At 45.5% G+C, this 21416-nt stretch overlaps 1 protein-coding gene across 1 annotated transcript in view; it reads left to right on the forward strand.

The window, feature by feature from the left end:
* Positions 1-21416, forward strand: part of LOC138288590 (uncharacterized) — a 95776-nt gene that overhangs the window by 24511 nt on the left and 49849 nt on the right. Inside the window, exon 4 of the mRNA XM_069230090.1 lies at positions 16088-16157. Within this exon, the coding sequence (XP_069086191.1) occupies positions 16088-16157 (70 nt within the window). The remainder of the gene's footprint in view (positions 1-16087; positions 16158-21416) is intronic.

Here is a 21416-nt window from a genome sequence, read left to right on the forward strand (position 1 = left end):
CCCAATAGAGATTGGAGTTTTTTAATCATATTTGGTGGTTTAACTGTGCGCATTTCTCTAAGAATTGTGGCGCTAGGCTCTTTCCTTCACTTGACAGCTCATATCTGTAGGAAAGTACCATCTTGCCTGGCATGTTACCCCCATATTTCACTGTATATATGTTGTTTTAGTTGTATGTGTCACTGGGACCCTGCCAGCCAGGGCCCCAGTGCTCATAAGTGTGCCCTGTATGTGTTACCTGTGTTATGACTAACTGTCTCACTGAGGCTCTGCTATCCAGAACCTCAGTGGTTATGCTCTCTCATTTCTTTCCAAATTGTCACTAACAGGCTAGTGACCAGTTTCACCAATTTACATTGGCATACTGGAACACCCTTATAATTCCCTAGTATATGGTACTGAGGTACCCAGGGTATTGGGGTTCCAGGAGATCCCTATGGGCTGCAGCATTGCTTGTGCCACCCATAGGGAGATCTGACAATTCTTACACAGGCCTGCCAGTGCAGCCTGAGTGAAATAACGTCCACGTTATTTCACAGCCATTTACCACTGCACTTAAGTAACTTATAAGTCACCCATATGTCTAACCTTTACCTGGTAAAGGTTGGGTGCTAAGTTACTTAGTGTGTGGGCACCCTGGCACTAGCCAAGGTGCCCCCACATTGTTCAGGGCAAATTCCCCGGACCTTGTGAGTGCGGGGACACCATTACACGCGTGCACTATACATATGTCACGACATATGTATAGCGTCACAATGGTAACTCCGAACATGGCCATGTAACATGTCTAAGATCATGGAATTGTCACCCCAATGCCATTCTGGCATTGGGGAGACAATTCCATGATCCCCCGAGTCTCTAGCACAGACCCGGGTACTGCCAAACTACCTTTCCTGGGGTTTCACTGCAGCTACTGCCAACCCCTCAGACAGGTTTCTGCCCTCCTGGGGTCCAGCCAGGCTTGGCCCAGGAAGGCAGAACAAAGGACTTCCTCAGAGAGAGGGTGTTACACCCTCTCCCTTTGGAAAAAGGTGTCAGGGCTGGGGAGGAGTAGCCTCCCCCAGCCTCTGGAAATGCTTTGATGGGCACAGATGGTGCCCATCTCTGCATAAGCCAGTCTGCACCGGTTCAGGGATCCCCCCGCCCTGCTCTGGCGCTAAACTGGACAAAGGAAAGGGGAGTGACCACTCCCCTGACCTGCACCTCCCCTGGGAGGTGCCCAGAGCTCCTCCAGTGTGCTCCAGACCTCTGCCATCTTGGAAACAGAGGTGACGTCAGAGACTCCTTCTGATAGGCTCCTTCAGGTGTTGCTAGCCTATCCTCTCTCCTAAGTAGCCAAACCTCATTTTCTGGCTATTTAGGGTCTCTGCTTTGGGGAATTCTTTAGATAGCGAATGCAAGAGCTCATCAGAGTTCCTCTGCATCTCTCTCTTCACCTTCTGCCAAGGAATCAACTGCTGACCACGCTGGAAGCCTGCAAAACTGCAACACAGTAGCAAAGACGACTACTGCGACCTTGTAACGCTGATCCTTCCACCTTCTCGACTGTTTTCTGGTGGTGCATGCTGTGGGGGTAGTCTGCCTCCTCTCTGCACTAGAAGCTCCGAAGAAATCTCCCGTGGGTCGACGGAATCTTCCCCCTGCAACCGCAGGCACCAAAGAACTGCATCACTGGTCCTCTGGGTCTCCTCTCAGCACGACGAGCGAGGTCCCTTGAACTCAGCAACTCTGTCCAAGTGACTCCCACAGTCCAGTGACTCTTCAGTCCAAGTTTGGTGGAGGTAAGTCCTTGCCTCCCCACGCTAGACTGCATTGCTGGGATCCGCGTGTTTTGCAGCTACTCCGGCTCCTGTACACTCTTCCAGGATTTCCTTTGTGCACAGCCAAGCCTGGGTCCCCGGCACTCTAACCTGCAGTGCACGACCTCCTGAGTTGTCCTCCGGAGTCGTGGGACCCTCTTTTGTGACTTCGGGGGAGCTCCAGTTCACTCCACTTCGTAGTGCCTGTTTTGACACTTCTGCAGGTGCTGCTTGTTTCTGAGAGGGCTCCTTGTCTTGCTGGGTGCCTCCTCTGTCCCCTCACGTAATTGGCGACATCCTGGTCCCTCCTGGGCCACAGCAGCATCCAAAATCCTAACCGTGACCCTTGCAGCTAGCAAGGCTTGTTTGCGGTCTTTCTGCACGGAAACACCTCTGCACGACTCTTTACAACGTGGGACATCCATCCTCCAAAGGGGAAGTTTCTAGCCCTTGTCGTTCTTGCAGAATCCACAGCTTCTACCATCCAGTGGCAGCTTCTTTGCACCCACAGCTGGCATTTCCTGGGCACCTGCCCACTCCGACTTGATTGTGACTTTTGGACTTGGTCCCCTTGTTCCACAGGTACTCTCGTCAGGAAATCCATCGTTGTTGCATTGCTGGTGTTGGTCTTCTTTGCAGAATTCCCCTATCACGACTTCTGTGCTCTTTGGGGAACTTAGGTGCACTTTGCACCCACTTTTCAGGGTCTTGGGGTGGGCTATTTTTCTAACCCTCACTGTTTTCTTACAGTCTCAGCGACCCTCTACAAGGTCACATAGGTTTGGGGTCCATTCGTGGTTCGCATTCCACTTCTAGAGTATATGGTTGGTGTTGCCCCTATCCCTATGTGCCCCCATTACATTCTATTGTGACTATACATTGTTTTCACTGTTTTCTATTGCTATTACTGCATATTTTGGTATTGTGTACATATATCTTGTGTATATTTGCTATCCTCATACTGAGGGTACTCACTGAGATACTTTGGCATATTGTCATAAAAATAAAGTACCTTTATTTTTAGTATATCTGTGTATTGTGTTTTCTTATGATATTGTGCATATGACACTAGTGGTACTGTAGGAGCTTCACTCGTCTCCTAGTTCAGCCTAAGCTGCTCTGCTAAGCTACCTTTTCTATCAGCCTAAGCTGCTAGACACCCCTCTACACTAATAAGGGATACCTGGTGCAAGGTGTAAGTACCCCTTGGTACCCACTACAAGCCAGGCCAGCCTCCTACAATATCCCAGAAACAGGATGCTGAGGAAGGCAAGTTTTGTTTTTTTAAAGTTGAATTTATAGCCAAATTCAGCAAATCCTACAACAGTGGTCTTCAAACATTTTTATGCCGCGCCCCCCCAGTTAAAAAATAAAAATCATTGTACCCCCCTCAGAAATTTTCACAATTATTTTAGAAAGATGGCAATGTTTAAACATGTCTAAACCTATTCAAACATTGCAGTTAAGTACTGTTAGCTTTTTAAAACTGCAATAACATGCTTCTGCTTAAAACAAAGGCATGTTATCTGTATAATATTTCTTTTGGCCAGAGTTTGGCGCCCCCCCCCCTCCCCCGGATCACTTAAGGCCCCCCAAGGGTGGCCAGCCCCCAAGGGTGGCCCGCCCCCCAGTTTGAAGACCTCTGTCCTACAACAATGCGGGCTACCCGTCTTAAATGTTGTAGTAATTCATCATCCGTAAGATAGATATCATCTACATAGGACAATGCTTCAGGATCTATCTCGTGTAAAATTGGTGTCCCACAAGCTGCGAACAGTCCTGGGATGTTCTTATACCCCTGAGGTAAATTACAGATTTTTTTCTGGGAGTCTAGTGCACTGAAATTTGTTATGTCTCTACACTCAGGTGCTATATTCTGGCAGAAAAAACCATGGAAATATGCAGTGTTGTTTTGTATTTTTTACGCACTATATTGTTCATTAGTGCTGTGCTGTGTGAGTTTTGTATAGCATAAGTGCATATATGACTGTTTAAGTGTCTGTAGTCTAAAACTATTCTATATGAATGGTCTGGTTTAGCTACTGGGAATAATGATTATTCATTGGGGAGTCACAGGATTCAATTACGCCCTGGTACTCCAATTGTGTGAGTATTTCTCTCACAGGTGCCTTTGCTTTGTGTTTTATAGGTTACTGAGGTTGTGGTTCGTTTTTAATTGGATTACATGGTAAGGGGACTCTTTATCCCATCCTACGTGATTTCAGTATGATGCAGGTGCCTGTGCCAAAGCCCAATCAATGGCATAGAATTCAGCAAGTTCCTCTGGAACATGGGACGAGAAGGAAGGCTTAATAATGTATTTTCCATACAGGGGTGCGGACAAATTCAGGTGGCCAATCTTTTTTCGGCCAACAGAACATCATATATGTTTACTACACAATCCCAAAAGATTGCGTCTATTATGCGCTCAATGTCTCCTAACTGCAGCGTTACTTTATACACCCTATCAGGCGTGGAGACACGCATGTCCGCAGTTTCTACTTGTATAAAGTCGTCACTTGCTTTCACCTCCAGATGCTCTAGAAGACTCCGGCGAACTATTGTGACCTCTGCCGCGCTGTCTAGCAGTGCTAGAGCCCACTTCTTTTTCTTCAAGAGGACCCTCTTCCTGAGTGGCATGTCCGACTGTGACTGCTGCCACTTTTTTCTTTTTGAATTGTGGTTTTTGTTGGGCGGGGTTCTCTTTCTTTTTAACGGAAACCTCCGAAGAGTGTTGTAGTTTCACATACTCTGTTCTTCGCTTTGATCGCCCACCTCTCTCATTTAGTTTTTCCAACGAGTCCTGAAAGGAACGAGATTGGCGTGTATCAGTATATTGATATCTATCAGGAGTTTTTATATTATCTCAATTTCTGAGATTATATCTGTTCTGTGGAGTCTCCGTACTCGGAGATTCTCCCCTCTCTTTTTTAGGAGTTTTTTTTTATTTTTTTTATCCCAGCGTTTCTTATTACCCTCAGGTGCTTGCTTGGGAAAATCTTTATTCGATTTGCCCTGAAATTGTGGTATAGATGGTCTGGCCCCTAAACTGTCTCAACCAATGCTAGAGTAGGTCTCTGCAATTATCTTAGGCAGCTTGTGTTCCTGATCCTGTTGCGGAACGTCACGGAGCCGCATGCGCACTGCAAGTGCGACCGCTTCCCCTTTAAGGTTACTTAAAATGATTGAAGATACTGTGGAAAAATTACCCATCAATTGCATCCCCAAATCTAGGGCCGGGTCACCCCCGTATTCATCTGCTTCAACACCTCGGGTAAATTGGCAAGTGTCGGTGTACTGTGTGCAGTTGTATAGAGCGCAGCAAATACCGTGCCCCAGGTATTACAGATATCCACTGTAGGGACCATCCCAAAAGGCAAGCACATTGTTAATATTCTATGTTTATCCTGAGGTCCCGTATGGGGAAATACTGCCTCCAGCCCATTGATCTTTTGTGCCAACCAAAACTGAGTTTCCTCCCGTTTGGCGGGTACTTTACCCATTATTGAATGTACAGTCGCAGGATTTATACCTGGCGTTGCTGCATGTGGATGTGCTGGGTTTGTATTTAATGTTTGCATTACGAATTGTACTAATCGTCTATAGCTCGCTGTTAATTCAGTATATAAATGACGAACCTCAGCCACTGCTAAATTTGCAATTTCAGGATGTGGTGTATAAGTGGCCAATAAAGGCCAGGTAGGACCATCATTACTTAGAGGACCTAACGTTACTGGTAATATTGTGTGGGGTAGGGCGCCATCAGGCCAATTGTTATGTTCTTGATAACAGAAAGGTATTTCTAAATATGTGTATGCTCTGTATTGTCCAGGCGCATTCGCAAATGTACAATGATGAAATGTATTTGTGTTCCAATCAACTGCTGGAAATGTGACCCAAGAATAAAAAAGTTCTGTTCTGTAAGCTGCATGGGCATCCACCACAAATGTGACTGGACCCCTCTGGGGTGTTAGGCCATTTGCTAATAAATGTGTAGTTAGAGGTTGTCGCATATTAACTGCTATTTGTACCTGCTGTGGATTCGCCATTATAGACAGATAATAAGTTCAGAGAAGGCACGCCAAATAGGATTTTCCTTTTAAAGTTCAAGCTTGAACAACCTCCAGCTGCAAATAGGATAGCCTACGTAGCTTGGGTGGAAATCCTCAGTATCACGGACGTCTCCGTATACGGTATTGAGGCGCCATTATATATAATGAGACAGATATACTCCGGAGGACCCAAAAATTAGAGCTTGACCAAACATTGGCAGCGCCATGTCGAGTAGGCTCTCATTATTCTAATGAGACTACTGGATTTAGAGCATGAGAATCGCCCACGGTATGGGAGATGAAGTCTAACCCATTGCAGGTGCCACCTGTCTCTTCAATCCGGGTTTTGCTCTGGCTCTAGCAGTGCCTCATCCCCACCAAAGGATAGTGATTGGGCAGCCGAGCGCATGACATACTTGGCTTCTCAGGGAAGTCGTGGTCACTCAGGTCTCACCCGGTTCTCTCATTTACAATTCAGTCTCATACATAAATGACAACCGGAAGCAGTATATGTTTCAATAATGAGTTTAATAAAAATGACTGCATCTTAGATAGCAAAGCGTGAGCTGCAATAACCGGGACGACACAATATGACAGTATTAAAATTGTGACGTGAAGAGTGAAGCATAAAAACAACGCTATCATATTGTCACTGTTTTCAATTGACTAATCCCTACCTAGGCTAGGATAAAGCACAGCATGTTAAGCTCTAATTCTGCCCTTTCGGTTCCCCTGGGAAGACATCAACCCCCATACCTGAGCAAAGGCCTGCGGTCTGCATTAGCATCTGTAGCGAAGAATTCGGCAATCGGCATACAGTCGTGGTTCCCTGGCTGGAATCTCCATCTAACGTGTGAGGTGCAACAAAGTGTTTTTATAATAACACAGCTGATATTCTGAGAAAGTGTCCCTACGTAAGGATGTGTATTTTCTACGAATGTTGGATCCTAAACTTTTACCACGTTCACCGGAAAGTACCGTGCTGTGGCCTTGGCAGAAGCACAGAGTGATCAAGGATGTCTTGTTTGAGAACAGAGTGCTGGCCTAGGCAAAAACAGTTAGATAGATGGAAATAAAACAAGACAGTAAAAATGGTTATTGTAGCAATAATAAGACGAAGCTGAATAAAATATATCTAATTTAAAGTGCACGGCGGCCTAGTGTGTTAAAATAACGTGCATGGAGCTATAACTAAAATGGCTACACAACACTGGTTAACAACTGTTTTCAGGGTAGAAGCAGGTACAAAGTACTGGCACATGTGGGATTCACAAAAGGCTCTAGGAGGGTGGGGATCCTGATTAGATATTTGCTGCCACTGGAAATCATCCGTACATGGGAGGACAAACGTGGCTGCTAGGCCGCAGTCCACGGCCGCTGCTATGGGGAGAATCTGATTATTGCATTATGGTATCTTCCCCCGGGGTTGCAATCTACTAGTTTGGAATGCATGGGGGCCTGGCTGACGACTTCCCCAGACGCCTTGACCATTATTGGTGGGGACCTCAATTTGACCCTACAGGGGGACATGGACAGAGTGACTAGATTGGGGGACAGAGCGAGAACTGACTCGAGACTGGCCAGGCTTGTGGATGCTATGGGCATGGTTGACAAGTGGTGGGTGACAAACCTGAACACACATCAATACTCGCATGCAACCGAATCATTGGGGGCGATGTCCAGACTGGACTATTTTCTGGTGCCCACATGCCAGATGACTAGGTTCTCTGACACAACCCTTCTTCCCGGAGCATATTGGATCACTCACCACTGATCACCAGGGTTCACATGTGGGTCCCAAGTCATATGATAACATGGAAACTTGATGCATGGTAACTGACAGACAGGGAGACGAAAACGATGGTAACTAGGATGATTACCAACTACTTCACGGAAAATAAGGGCTCAGTTGACTCGGCGACCCTCCTCTGGGAGGCGTATGTAGGTCCGGAGGGGGCAGCTGATTGCTTATAGGGTAGGCCTGAGAAGAGCTAGAGATGAGGAGTGTAGGAAACTCGAGGAGAAACTACTGCAACTCAAGGCTGATTATGTGGATACCTCAAATAGGGACAGATCCCACAAGCTCGAAGAGGTCAGATGAGAATACGTCACCTTAGTGTAACAGAAGGCAGGGAGCTCAGTTCAGGGCCACTTAGGGTTGAATTTATGAAGCTGGCAATAAGGTCAGCAAGCTCCTAGTATGGTTGGCAAAAAAAGAAGAGGGGCCGCGCTGGACTAGAGGGATCAAGACAAGAGAGATGACATTGAGGGAGACACCCCGGGATATCGCAGAGGAATTTGCTAATTATTTGCTAGAGCTCTATTGGAATAGAGTCTCCAGTGACCAGGGAAACCTAGAGGCCTTTGTGGGAGACCTTTGGTCCCTCTTCCTGTATCTGGATCTGGTGGGAACACTAGAGGAAAAGATCACAGAGGAGGAGGAGGAGGTGGCAGAGGCAATCTCACAACTGAATAATGGGAAAACCTCTGGCCCCTATGGCCTCCCAATAGAATTCTATAAATCTGTCACCTAGAAAGTGGTGAAGCCGATGCTCTCCATGAATGCGGCCAGAGAGACAGACATTCTTCCACCTGACTGCCAAGAAGCAACAACTGTCTTAATCCACAAAGAGGTAAAGGAAGTTGAGGACTGTGCCCCTACAGGCTGATCTCCTTACTAAACACTGAAACAAAAATACTGGGTAAAATAATATCAAACGCGTAACCCAGGTAATTTACTCCCATATCATCCCTGATCAATCTGGCTTTATCCCCTACACAGCCACATGACATAATTTAAGGAGGCTGATGGGCTGCCTAGCATGCAAAGGGCACCTGTAAGAACTGTGGGGTCCTCTTGGCACTAGATGCAGAGAAGGCCTTCAGTTCTATAGAGAGGCTATACATAATGGTATCCTTTGAAAGATGGGATTTGGTTCAGATTTCCTATCCTAAATCAGCCTCTTGTATAGGGACTCGACAGCGAGGGTCTGAGTGAATGGGCCCTGTTGAGGCACTTCGGACTTTCCAGGGGCACCCAACAGGGCTGCCTACTATCCCTCTTGCTGTTCACGATGGCCCTTGAACCCCTAGCCTCATGGATTAGGGTGGACCCATTGATGAGGGGCCATCAATGGGAACCAGATTGGGAAGATGTCATCTCGCTGTACGCAGGTGATATCCTTCTTTACATGGCAGACCCCCAACAGTGCAGAGAATATGGAGACAGTCTAGGAGGCTTCTCGCAGAGAGGTGGAGAAAGCTACCGCTCTCCCTCCTGGGCCGAGCAGCCCTCTATAAGATCTACTTGCCCCAATTTCTACACATTCTGCAGAACACTACATATCGGGTCCCAGACGCCTTCTTTCACAGGGTGGGCAGAGTCACGAAAGTGCTGCTTTGGGATGAAGTGATACCCAGAATAGCTCTGTCAACGCTGACAAGAGGCCCAACAGAGTGAAGCATTGCCCTCCCAAATCTTCACCTCTTTTACTGGGCTTCCCATTTGCTGATGGTTAATGAGTGGTCCTTTTCATGACAACAGGAACCCTACCGAGGGCAGGCTATGGCTCCTGGAGGCTATCTCTGCCAAATCTATGGAGGAGGGGGGACGCCTCCCTTCCTACCCCAACACAAGCCATAGCCCTGGAAGAGAGGGACAAATACAATAGGGTGGCAGGACAAAGTGACACTGGGGACCCCCTGTGGGACTCGGAGCTTTTTTGGAGGTTGAGAAACATAGATGGGGACTGATAATGGGATTTGTTGGGGATCTTACAACTGGGTGACGTATGGAGGGACGGCATTGTAATCCCATTTGACGACCTGCAAATTAAATATGAAATGTCAGGGAGTCAATTTCAAAGGTACCAACAGTTGTGTTTTCTTCTCAATAAATGTGAGGTGCTACAGGCTGAAATAGAAGAAGAATCCCTTTTGCAATATAGGGTGTTGGGCCCCCCCCCCTGACAGATCATGCACTATATCCGATCTACTCCACTAGACCACTTGAGGGAGCCATGGTAGAGGGATCTGGGCAATTTCGAGGATGACAACTGAAGTCAGACATGTGGGTACCCTATGGAGGTCGCAATCCGGGCGGGCTTCCACCTGATACAATTAAAAAATATTGCACAGAGCTTATTACATCAGAACCCACCTGTTCAAGATCGGTCGGGCATCAGAAGATTAATGCCTATGTGGGTGCCATTTCCAGGGCACTTTACTACAGACACTCTGAGAATATACAAAACTGGGTGAGTGGCAAGATTGCAGAAACATTGGGCGAGGAAATGAAACTCACACCCCAGTTGGTATCCTTATGGACCTGGGGCCACCAAACACTGGACTGTTACTCTGTTATTCTGTAATCTGGCCATGATGGTATCCCATAGTTCAGGATATACAGGGCACAACTCAGCTCACTTTGTGTGACTGTCTAGAGTGAATGCACAAACAGACCAACTGTCATCCTGACCCAGACGTGTATTCAGCAGACAGGCAGAGGAACCGAATGATTAGGTTTGAAAATGGCCACTTTCTAAAAGTGCCATTGTCAAACTCACAGTTCAAAAACCAAGTTCACCAAAAGATGTATTTTGTAAATTGTGAGATCAGAGATCCATATCTTTATCTGCTCCCAATGAGATATTAGACTTAAACTTTTTTTCAAGGCAATCCCCATTTTACCCTATGGGAGAGATAGGCCTTGCAATAGTGAAAAATGAATTTAGCAGTATTTCACTATCAAGACATGTAAAGTACACCAGTACATGCCCTGTCTTTTAAATACGCTGCACCATGCCCAATGTTTGTGACTTGCATGTAATAAAAGGGAAGAATTAGGCCTGGCATGTGGGTGCACTTGCCAGGTCGAAATAGCAGTTTAAAACTGCACACACACACTGTAATGGCAGGTCTGAGATATGTTTACAGAGCTACTTGTGTGGGTGGCACAATCAGTGCTGCGGGCCCACTAGTACTATTTGACTTGCAGGCCCTGGGCACACATTGTGCCCTTTACTAGGGATTCACAAGTAACTCCTATATGCCAATCATGGATAAACCAATCACGAATACCATTTAGACAGGGAGCACTTGCACTTTAGCACTGGTCAGCAGTGGTAAAGTGCCCAGAATCCTAAAGCCAACAAAAACAGGTCAGAAAAATAGGAGGGAGTAGGCAAAATGTTTGGGAATAACCCTGCAAAATGGGCCAGGTCCAGCAGGTACACACCAAGGTTTTAAGTGATTTGTGGGAAAGGTGATGGTGTTTCCATTTATTATATGGATGTAGTAAGTCACCTCAGTGTGCCATAAACTTATAAAGGAACTCGGCTTTTGGCCTCATTCCTCTTTATGGTTATGGAACTTCTCTGTGACTTGCAATGTCCTTATAATATTTGGCAAGGGTACTTTATCCCATATATGATCACCTCTGTCTACCAGATCAGTTCACCTGGAACTATGAAGGGAGTGATGGTCTACTAAAGGGACAGCACTGTCAAGCTGCAGGGGGCTAATATTGTTCTTATTAAAGGGCACCCATTTACAGATCTGTAGCAAGCAAACTCGAAAAGGTTGGATGGGAGTGGTGCATTAGAGTTCCTTTCCACCTAAAATATTGCACATTTAGCTGCAACATTATGACATTAAGTAAGAAGTCAATGCAAGTCAGAGTAGGGGTAGTGGTTGTAAATAATCATTATAGACTTTAATGGAGAACCATTTAATTAGTCCCTTTCTGTTGTCCAGTATGTGAAATTCACATAATTTGCTTTTATGTAATTCCGCAAAATGGTGACAACATTATGTGAAATTGGGTGAAATGTAAAACCAGCACTTAGCGATACATTTTAGCACAAAATGCTTTTGACATCCATTCACAAAAAAGTACAAAAGACACAAGTGGTTTGAACAGCAGCCATGTGGCATGATTTTGGAAATTGTGAGTAAAGAAAATATGCATGATTATGTTAGAAATTTCACTGGGGCCTAGTCCTAAGTGGAAGCCCTGGTAGTCTGGTGATTATAATCAAACATTTTCTGATCTGAACTATAAAGGAGGTGGGACTGTACAGGATTCCAAACCCACTGACTGTGACTGGCTGCTTCAAAGAGCATGTGTTGTGTTCTTGATATAACCGCAGCAGCAACAAAGCCAGGGAATATTGGAAAGGCAATGGAACAGATGACAAACTCACATGTTCTCACATCACCAAATTTTGTTTTTCATTTAATTCTTATTATTTCTGGAACACTGTAATAGAATACAACATTTGCTTCACTGCTGCATGCTTAGTGCATTAGATGGGTTATTATTTGCAAAGGAAATGAGTCCTTCACAAGTAATAAGTCTGCTGCTTTCCTTTTGCTGGGAACCAAGCACCTCTTTGTAGCACTTAATCCTTTCAAGGCTAGCAAAGCAGAGAAGTCGAAGATGTACTCAGTGGAGATGGTGTGGGATAGTGCCCTAGTCTACTGGTATGCAACAAACAGCCCTCAATAAATCGTTGTCTAGTTAGTGCTTTTTCTTTTAGAACAGAAAAGTACTTTATTATGCACACACTACTGAATACTATGCATTAATTTGCAAATAGGCAGATAGAGATACCTTTGGTGACACCTTCCTAACATGTTACACCCCTAGTGAGTCCTATACCCCATGACCACAGTACCCCCAACATATATCAGACATAATAAAAGGGGTGTCTCTAACAGAAAGCATGACTATTGGCTTTGTCAGCTGTCAACACATTTACTGAGGGCAACAATAGATCACACAAAACTTGATACCATTAAAAGCACTAGGGACAGTTCCATCTTTCAATAACCTTCATTAAAGCCTGTAACGCTCCACATTCAGTGTGTGCAAGAGTCTTTCTTTCACTTCCAATATGCTGCTACTCTAGTCGTAAGACCAACCTAAAGGGGTCCCAGCTTTCTAGAGCCATACGCAAAGCTTGGAGAACCTTAGAAACGTCATACAGAAACATAAATATAACCCCGTGGAGACTTGGGGAAAGCTGTTTGGAGACATCTTCTAAGGTACTGCTGCAGCTTTGGCTGCTCCTTCCAATCACACTTTCAAATCATTGGTGGTGACGTGCCTTTCCTGGAGCACCACAGAAGAAAAATAGGCTAATTTCCTTCTCCAACATAGTACATTTTGTATGAGCAGCTTTGCTTTAGGCTTTTCTCTTTTTTTTAAAGCAAACTTGCCCATTTAATTTTTCAGAAATTTGGTCTAATGCCATGTTGTCCATTTTCTTTTTTTTCAACACTGAGTGCCCATTCTCGCTCATGGATCTTAGTTCTGCATCTTGTTGGTGCAGCTCAGGGAGTCCATTCTCAGTGTCCAGCTGGCTCCCCAGCTGGCTTACGCTGCTGTTGTGCAAGAGCTGGTATCTCATTTCAAGGGGTCTGTGCTGTATATACCACGCTCCTCCCAGACAGACCGCGGTAGGAGCATGGCAGATTCTCCTGTCTCAGAGAGGTGGGATCCCCTGGGACAGCTTTGTTAGTATCGGGCCCTAGGGGTTGGGGTTCCGGTGGATCAAGGCCTGCTCTGGAAAGGAAGCCCCTCACCATTAATAAAATTAAAGATGAAAGTTGCATTGATCCTTCCAAGGGAGTATTTTTAGAAACTGTAGTGGTGCGATACATGCTCCATTTTCTCCGGCTTGTTTCCCCAGCACCGTGGGGCAGATTTACACAAATTTGTTGTCATTTTGCTCTTGGTAGCTAGCGCTAGCTACCAGGAGCAATTTTTTCAGGCATGTGGTCCCTACATTGTACTTCTGTTTCTGGAACTTGGTATCCTCCTCTGACTTCTGGCACCTCCCTTTGTCCGAGGACTCCCTCAGCAACCCCACCACAGCCCACCAGCAGAGTACACTCCTTGCTGCACTCTCTAGACCCCGTGGCTTTGTCTGTTTTGCAGGGCACCTGTGTGTCAGGAGCAGAGAGGCATCCATCTGTATGTCAGTCCACAGAACTTCTAGAAGGAGCCCTCCAGCACCTCTCACCAGCAGGTCCATTTCTCTCTACTGTCCTTCTGATGGCATAAGGGGATCAGCACCACTGGCCCTGGAGAAACCCAACTTGTGCCTGGGTGCCAGTCTGAGTCCAAAAGTCATTAAGTCTATCCTTGCAGTGGAGTCAGGGGGCTGTCCCTCAGCATTGTCACTCCCAGGTCCTTTGAGTTCTCCACCATCCTCCAATACCCTTGAGCATTTGTTTTTAAGTGGGATTGAGAAGTTCTAGAAGGTAGGCACCTCTACTCAATCCTTCAGTGCCAAATTGTCATTAAACCCCCAAACCCAACCCTTCTGCACAGCATTCTGAGACATTCAAAGGTAGTGGCTTGATGTGATCTAGGGAAAGGCCTTCCAAGAGAGCCTCAGTCCACCCCTCCCCCCCCCCCAAACTGACACATGTGCTTGACCCTCTTGCCACCAAAACGTCAAAGAGGAGCCCCCACTGTGTTTGGCTCCAGAGGTCAGACTGCCTTCCTTTGTTTCTGTGGATTTTGGCCTGGCCAGGCCAGGTGCAGTGTGAAGAGGTAATTGGCACCTGCTGATTTCCTCCCCATCATTTCCTTACCCAGGAACAAGGCCAAGTACTGGCAAAGGGCCTTACTCTGTGGGGAGGCCAGAATTTCCTATGAGTAGGACTGACGCTCCGTAAAAGTACTAAAATGGATACTGAAAAAGTGAAAAATGCAGGGGGGCTTAAATTGGTGGAATCCATTTGCTAGTCCTAGGATGTAACTTTTGCAAATGCTAAAATGTTTTTTCTTATGACACGAGGTGTTGAATAGTGACAGTATTATTTTAGCCCCTCCCATCCACACTCTCACCCCATGAAAAGTGCTAGCAATTATTTCACTCGGTTACGGTGGTCAAGAAATAGAAACCACTCTAAGCTCTAAGTTGTCGATCTTGTGAGCTACAAATTGAAAAGAGCAGCCCACTTCTTAAGTTGTTTCAATTTTCAGGTGACTTTTATTAAATAGCTTCCCATTCAGGGTAGTTCAAAAGCCTATAATGTTTGACCAGTTACTTGAATGATATCTTGCAACACGGCAAGTGAAACAAAATTGGGGAGGCAAGGACACTTGCTTAACTAGCATTTACCAAAAGAAATTAATAGCTGCTGGAAAACTCCTCTGACCACAGGCGCTTGATGGTTTGAAATGAAAAGACTGGTTAAGCCATCTGAATATCCGCCATCATCAGACACACTAGACTTTCATAGTTAAATGTTCCTATCAGCCTTGTTTAACGTTTCTGCCAACTATATTTAATGATGACAGAGAGCACAGTCTTTACTGACAGTCTTCACACAAGCAGTCCTACTTTGGGCTGAGCTTTGTGGCTGTCTACCTAAAGCCCGCCTAAGACATGTCAGCAGTAGCACTCCGTGGACAACAAAAATGAACCAATTCCCCAGTGAACCTGGACAAAGTACTTTTTAATGAAAGAAAAATTAATAAATCACACACCTACTTTTTGGAGCTTTGCCAAGATATCAAATGGATTTTAATCAAATGGATTTTAATCAAACGAAGTTGGAGTTTTTGAATGATTAGGCCGAGAAGTGGAACCTTTGACATTTTGAGGCGGCCTGAGCACTGGGACAACATAGTTATTTCTAGAAAGCCCTAATCTGTATGTAACAGTGTAGTCTCTACTTTGGAAAGTAGAGAACTATCTTCCCACGCTGATGTAACCGTACATCAGCGGACAGGTGGAAAATAAGCACTGAATTGTTAGAAGCATCTCTTCAGAACGCTGTACAACTTTTGTTCTACTGTTGCTAGTTTTAGTGAAAGTGTATGTACAAATTTAGTGGAGCTTTCAGATAGACAGACAACTGCATATATGTGGCCTCAACCAAATGCCAGGCAACTCCTATTGCAATAGGAAATGAAATGTGAATTTAGGAGTATTTCAAAGAGTGCATATTGTTGACTAGTATGATATCGAGACACAACACAGCCCCTGTGTACTTTATGCTTCGTTGTCTAACCTATACGCTCTGTGCATGCAAATCTTCAACTGAGAAATATCTGTAAATGTTCTTTGAGAACTATATCCTACAATAAATAGTTTTTGTTAGATCTGTATTCTTGCACATAAAATGTATTTGTATTCATATATCAATAGTTGCTGTAATATAATATATGTACAAATTAGCCATAACCATTTGATAAATATGGACTACTTATTTCAGGTGATGTCAAGACAGCTTCCTGCGACATAATCTCAATATACTGGGAGATGCATTCTGAAGACCCATCAAGGTAATTTACATTCCAGAATAGGGGTTCTGACAAGACTTTTGTGTATGCTGAAGAGTTAGACCCAAGTGCTAAATATTATTGGAAGGCTATTCCAATGTTTCTTCCTTGCTTTAAACACTGAAGCTGCTTTAAATGAAAACCAATTTAACATTTCTCTCCATAAATTGTCTTCACTTGGACGAAATCCAGAAAATTTGCACATTTGTGAGTGTAATTAATTCATGGAGGTTTACCAGAAGGAATTACAGAGTCTTTTCAAGGACTCAGGACGTACGGAATGCCTCATGCTAACAAGAACTTTATGGCTGTCAAGCTCAATCGAATGACTAGGCGAACTAAATACAGCCATACTTTCCACACTAGCTAGTCCCACTCCCACCTTTCTAAAACAATTACTTCTACCCTCTAACACTCCCCTGAAGATATTTAGAACCTTTAAATACATTGTCCCCAATCATCTCATTCACCTGCATATAAACCACACTTGAAAGATAAGTCCTGAAGACAGAAGCTATTTGAAACATTGGAAGCTGCAGTAGCTTTTCTAAGAATAATAAAAGCTCCAAGTCTCTTTCCCAGTTAAATGACAAATTTTCCCTCCTAGTGAATGTCTTTGCTTCTATGACCCCTGTTATGTCTTGCATGATTTAGAACAGAACCTTTCTGACTACCAGCGCCTCTGTATCAGTGTGATATAATCGCTAGAATAGAATGAAAACTGGGTTTAGAAAGTTTGAGTTCACAGGTACAAACAGAGGATTAAAGATGTGTGATTGATGGCTCTGTGTGTGACATAGTCATTGGCAGGTACCCAAGCTGGGAAAAACATGACAACTGGCGACAAGATAGGGAATAAGTAACCAGAAGAATAATGTGGTCTTCTGGAGAGTTTCCCGTTCAAGCACACTGCTTGTGCATGCCTCATGTGCTTTGTCGAAGTGCCAAGCTGATGGTTGACGTATGTGGAGTCAAAGTGCAAATCGTGCTGGTGTGAAGCGTGTGAATGGAAAGAAAGCTTCACTAAGAAGTTTACACATCTTTGGTCAAGAAGCTATGACAAGATCATAGAAAAAGGTAACGTGCTGCCATGCAAAATAAAGTTATACAGTGCATGGAGCGTTAATGCTGAAGGCGGATACAACCAGGTCTACAAAGCACAGTTATAAACAATTATCAATCCTCAGATAATGCTGAGAACAGAATCTCTGCAAGGCGGAGCTCAATCAGGTGTTAGAAAAGGCAAATTGCCAGATGGAACAGAGGAAATACATACTTTACAAAGCTCGCTAAAGAGATTCTTCGAACCACAGCATTTAACGGAATGGTTTAAGGAGAAGTGTTCCAGGTTGTGCTTACAGAACTGTCCATACCCAAAGCAGTTGCCCATCAAGCTGCCAACTGGGGCTCAGAACAATTTCATAGGTCTTCCAAAAGCAAAGAGTTGAAGGCAACAGTTGAATTCATGAAACTTGAAGATGGCAGCTAAGAAAGAAGACACCATTCCAATTAATATTATAGACGATCCTGAGGTTTCCACCTCAAAAGACTTTAAAAAAGACTTGCTCAAACATGACCACCCTACAGAGTGAATGAGCACGTCAGTATGTTCCAAAGTGAACTGTAATGCTGCAGCATTCCTGAAACCACCACCACCTGTTAATACTGCCAAAAGGCAAAATACTGGTGATAGGGACAGTCCGTCTACAGAGACATTTGAAGATTTCATTGATTCACTTAAAGAAACTGTTAACAGACAAATTATCAAATATTTAAAAAATCTTGCTGGCGATGGTGTGAAAGAAGTCTTAGAGAAAATGCAGGGAACTGACGAAGTCACATACTGTCAGATTGGTCCTGGATTGAACTTGAGATTCAATGCATTCTTAAACATTGAAGGAAGCTGGCTCTTTATATACTATATCAAAATGAGATATAGTGTGCACAGAATCCAGGTGTTTCCCAGAGGCTTAACAGAGGCTAAAGTAGATAATAGCAATGCTCTCTTTTGTGGTAGTGTGGTCGAGCAGTTAGGCTTACCAGAGGGTAGTGCAAAGCATTTGTTGTACACACACAGACAATAGAAGAAGCACACACTCAATAACTTGACTCCAGACCAATGGTTTTTATAGAGCAAAAATATATTTTCTTTATTTCTAGAACCACAAGATTCAAGTTGCAGGTTATTACTTCAATAGATTCGTATTTCACACATATATCAATAGTACTTTGTTTGAAATTGATAAGTTATGCAGTTTTTAAAATATTGGCAATTATCTGTTTTAAAAGATGACAGTGCAATTTTCGGAAACAGTTCGTAGGGGGAAGAAAAGTTAGTACAACTCACAGGTAAGTTCTTGACTTACAGTTCCAGTCTCTGGGGGTTAGGAAGTCCACAGGTTGGGGTTCAAGTTAACCCCAAACACCCTCCACCAGCAACATGGGGCTGGCCAGGTGCAGAGGTCAAAGTTGAGGCAAATTTAACATTGGCTCCTATGGAGACTGGGGGCACTCGGATCCAGGCCTGCCTGCTGGTAAGTACCTGTGACTTCGGAGGGCAGATCTGGGGGGCTTAGAGGAGCACACCCTCAGCGGCACTGGGACGGCCAGGTGCAGGGTGCAAACAAGGCGTTGGGTTTCCAATGATTCTCTATGAGGGGACCCAGGGGTCAATCAGATGCTGCAGGCTAGGTCCAGGGGGCCGACTTGGGCAAGCCACAGGCTGGACAGGGAGGAGGGCCACCTGCTGAACGTAGCTGCACCGGAGGTTGGGTTCTCCGAGGCCAGGGGGCTGCAGGTACAGTGGTCTTTTAGGCGTCGGCTATCTTCGTCTGGAGCTTTCGTGGTCAGGGGGGTCCTCGGGATTACCTCTGCAGGTGTCTCCATCATGGAGGGGAGGAGAGATCAACCCAGGGTGGGCACTTAAATGCAATCACCTGGTGATCCACTATTTGGTTGGGCCCCGTGGACACAGGCCATTGCCGTCTGGTGCAGCGTGGTCAGGACACATTCAGAGTGGGGCTGGAGTCCTTGGTTGCTGTCCACAGGAGTTCTTGGTCCTTTTAAGTGCAGGGCAGTCCTCTGGAGCTTGGCAGACATCGCTGGTCCCGCTGGATGCGTCGCTGTTCTTGTGCAGGTTCTTTGAAGGAGGAGACAGGCTGGTAGGGCTGGAGCCAAGTCAGTTGTCATCTTCCTTCTTCTCTGCTGGGGGTTCAGCTTAGCAGTCCTTCTTTCTTGTCAGGGCGCCAGGAATCTGATGACTTATGTTCAGGAGAGCCCATAAATCCTGGATTTAGGGGTGTTTCAGGGGTCAGAGGGCAGTAGCCAATGGCTACTGTCCCTGAGGGTGGCTACACCACCCCCTTGTGTGTACTCCCTTTGGGGGAGGGGGGCACAACCCTAACCCTATTGGTTCTTTTCTTCCAAACCAAGATGGGGGATTTTGCAGGGAGGGGGTCACCTCATCTCTGGACACTGGGCCTAGCTGGGGTGGTCACTCCTCCCTGTTTTCCCTAATTTTCCCCTCCAGACTTGCCACCAAAAGTGGGGCTTTGTCCGGGAGGCAGGCAACTCCACTAGCTGGAGTACCCTGGGGCACTGTAACCCAAGGCTTGAGCCTTTGAGGCCCACCACCAGGTGTTAAAGTTCCTGCAGTGGGGAGGTGTGATGCACCTCTACCCAGAATAGGCCTTGTTTCTGATGACAGACAGCACAAATGCTCTTACCCCATGTGGTCAGAAACTTGTCTGAAAGTGGCAGGCTGGCACATGGTCAGTCCCGCACTAGCAGTTTGGCTAACATGCAGGGGGCATCTCTGAGATGCCCTGTTGGTGTATTTTTCAATAAATCCCACACTGGCATCAGTATGGGTTTATTGTGCTGTGGAGGTTTATACGAAACTTCCCAGTATTCAGTGAAGCCATTATAAAGCTGTGGAGTTCATAATGACAGACTCCCAGACCATAAACTCAATATAGTTACACTGCAGTTACAATGTTAAGAATGTACTTAGACACTGTAGGGGTATATTGCTCATGCAGCTATGACCTCACCTGTGGTATAATCCACCCTGCCTTAGGGCTGTAAGGCCTGCTAGAGGGGTGTCTTACCTATGCCATAGGCAGTGGTTTGTGGGCATGGCACCCTGAGAGGGGTGCCATGTTGATGTTTCCTTTTTCTTACCACCAGTACACACAACCTGGAGGGACAGTGTGCATGTGCTTGGTGAGGGGTCCCCTATTGTGGCATAATACATGCTGCAGCCCTTGGGGACCTTCCCTTGCCACAGGGCCCTTGGTACCAGGGGTTCTGGAATCTGAGAGGAGCCATACATTTCCTTCCACTCAGGTTCCCCCAAGTCTCCCGATAAACATGGTACCTCACTTGTGTGGGTAGGCCTAGCGCCCGCAACGGGATGTGCCCCAAAACACAACGTGGACACACCACATTTTCCCAAAGAAAACAAACAAGTTTTTTGCAAATTGCCTAGCTGTGGATTTTGGCCTCTAGCTCAGCCGGCACCTGGGAAAACCTACCAAACCTGTGCATTTCTTTTAAACTAGACACCTAGGGGAATCCACGATGGGGTGACTTGTGGAGCTCTCACCAGGTTCTGTTACCCAGAATCCTTTGCAAACCCCACAATTTGGCCAAAAAAGCACTTTTTCCTCACATTTCGGCGACAGAAAGTTCTGGAATCTGGGAGGAGCCACAAGTTTCCATCCACCCAGCGTTCCCCCAAGTCTACCGATAAAAATGGTACCTCACTTGTGTAGGTGGGCCAAGTACTTGTGACCGGGAAGAGCCAAAAGCATGTTGAAATTGAGGGGGAACCAAAGCGAGTCAAAAAGGGCAGTTTGAGAAAAAAACATTTTTAGGCTGACAAGTACAGCAGAATTTTTATCAGTATAGATGAGACAATGCTGGGCGGTAGGAATTTTGTGGATTCCTGCAGATTCTGAAAGGTTCCATCACAAAAATGTATGATTTCCAGCAAAGTTGGAGGTTTGCAGGGCATTGTGGGTAATAAAATGGTGCGGGGGCCTGTGAATCACACGACCCTGGAATCACCCAGATGTTCAGTTTTCAGATGTGTCTAGGTCTTGTGGATTTTTCTACATGGCTGCGTCCCAAAGTCCATAAAGTGCAGCACTCACCATGCCATGTGGGACGATTTTGAGAGTTAGCCAAGCTCTCATGGCCCAAACGAAAACCCAAAATAATCAAATGTCCTCTTGCTTGCCGTGGGGTAAGATGTTTTAG

This window comes from Pleurodeles waltl, chromosome 4_1 (genome assembly GCF_031143425.1).
Source record: "Pleurodeles waltl isolate 20211129_DDA chromosome 4_1, aPleWal1.hap1.20221129, whole genome shotgun sequence".
In the NCBI taxonomy this organism is placed as follows: domain Eukaryota; kingdom Metazoa; phylum Chordata; class Amphibia; order Caudata; family Salamandridae; genus Pleurodeles; species Pleurodeles waltl.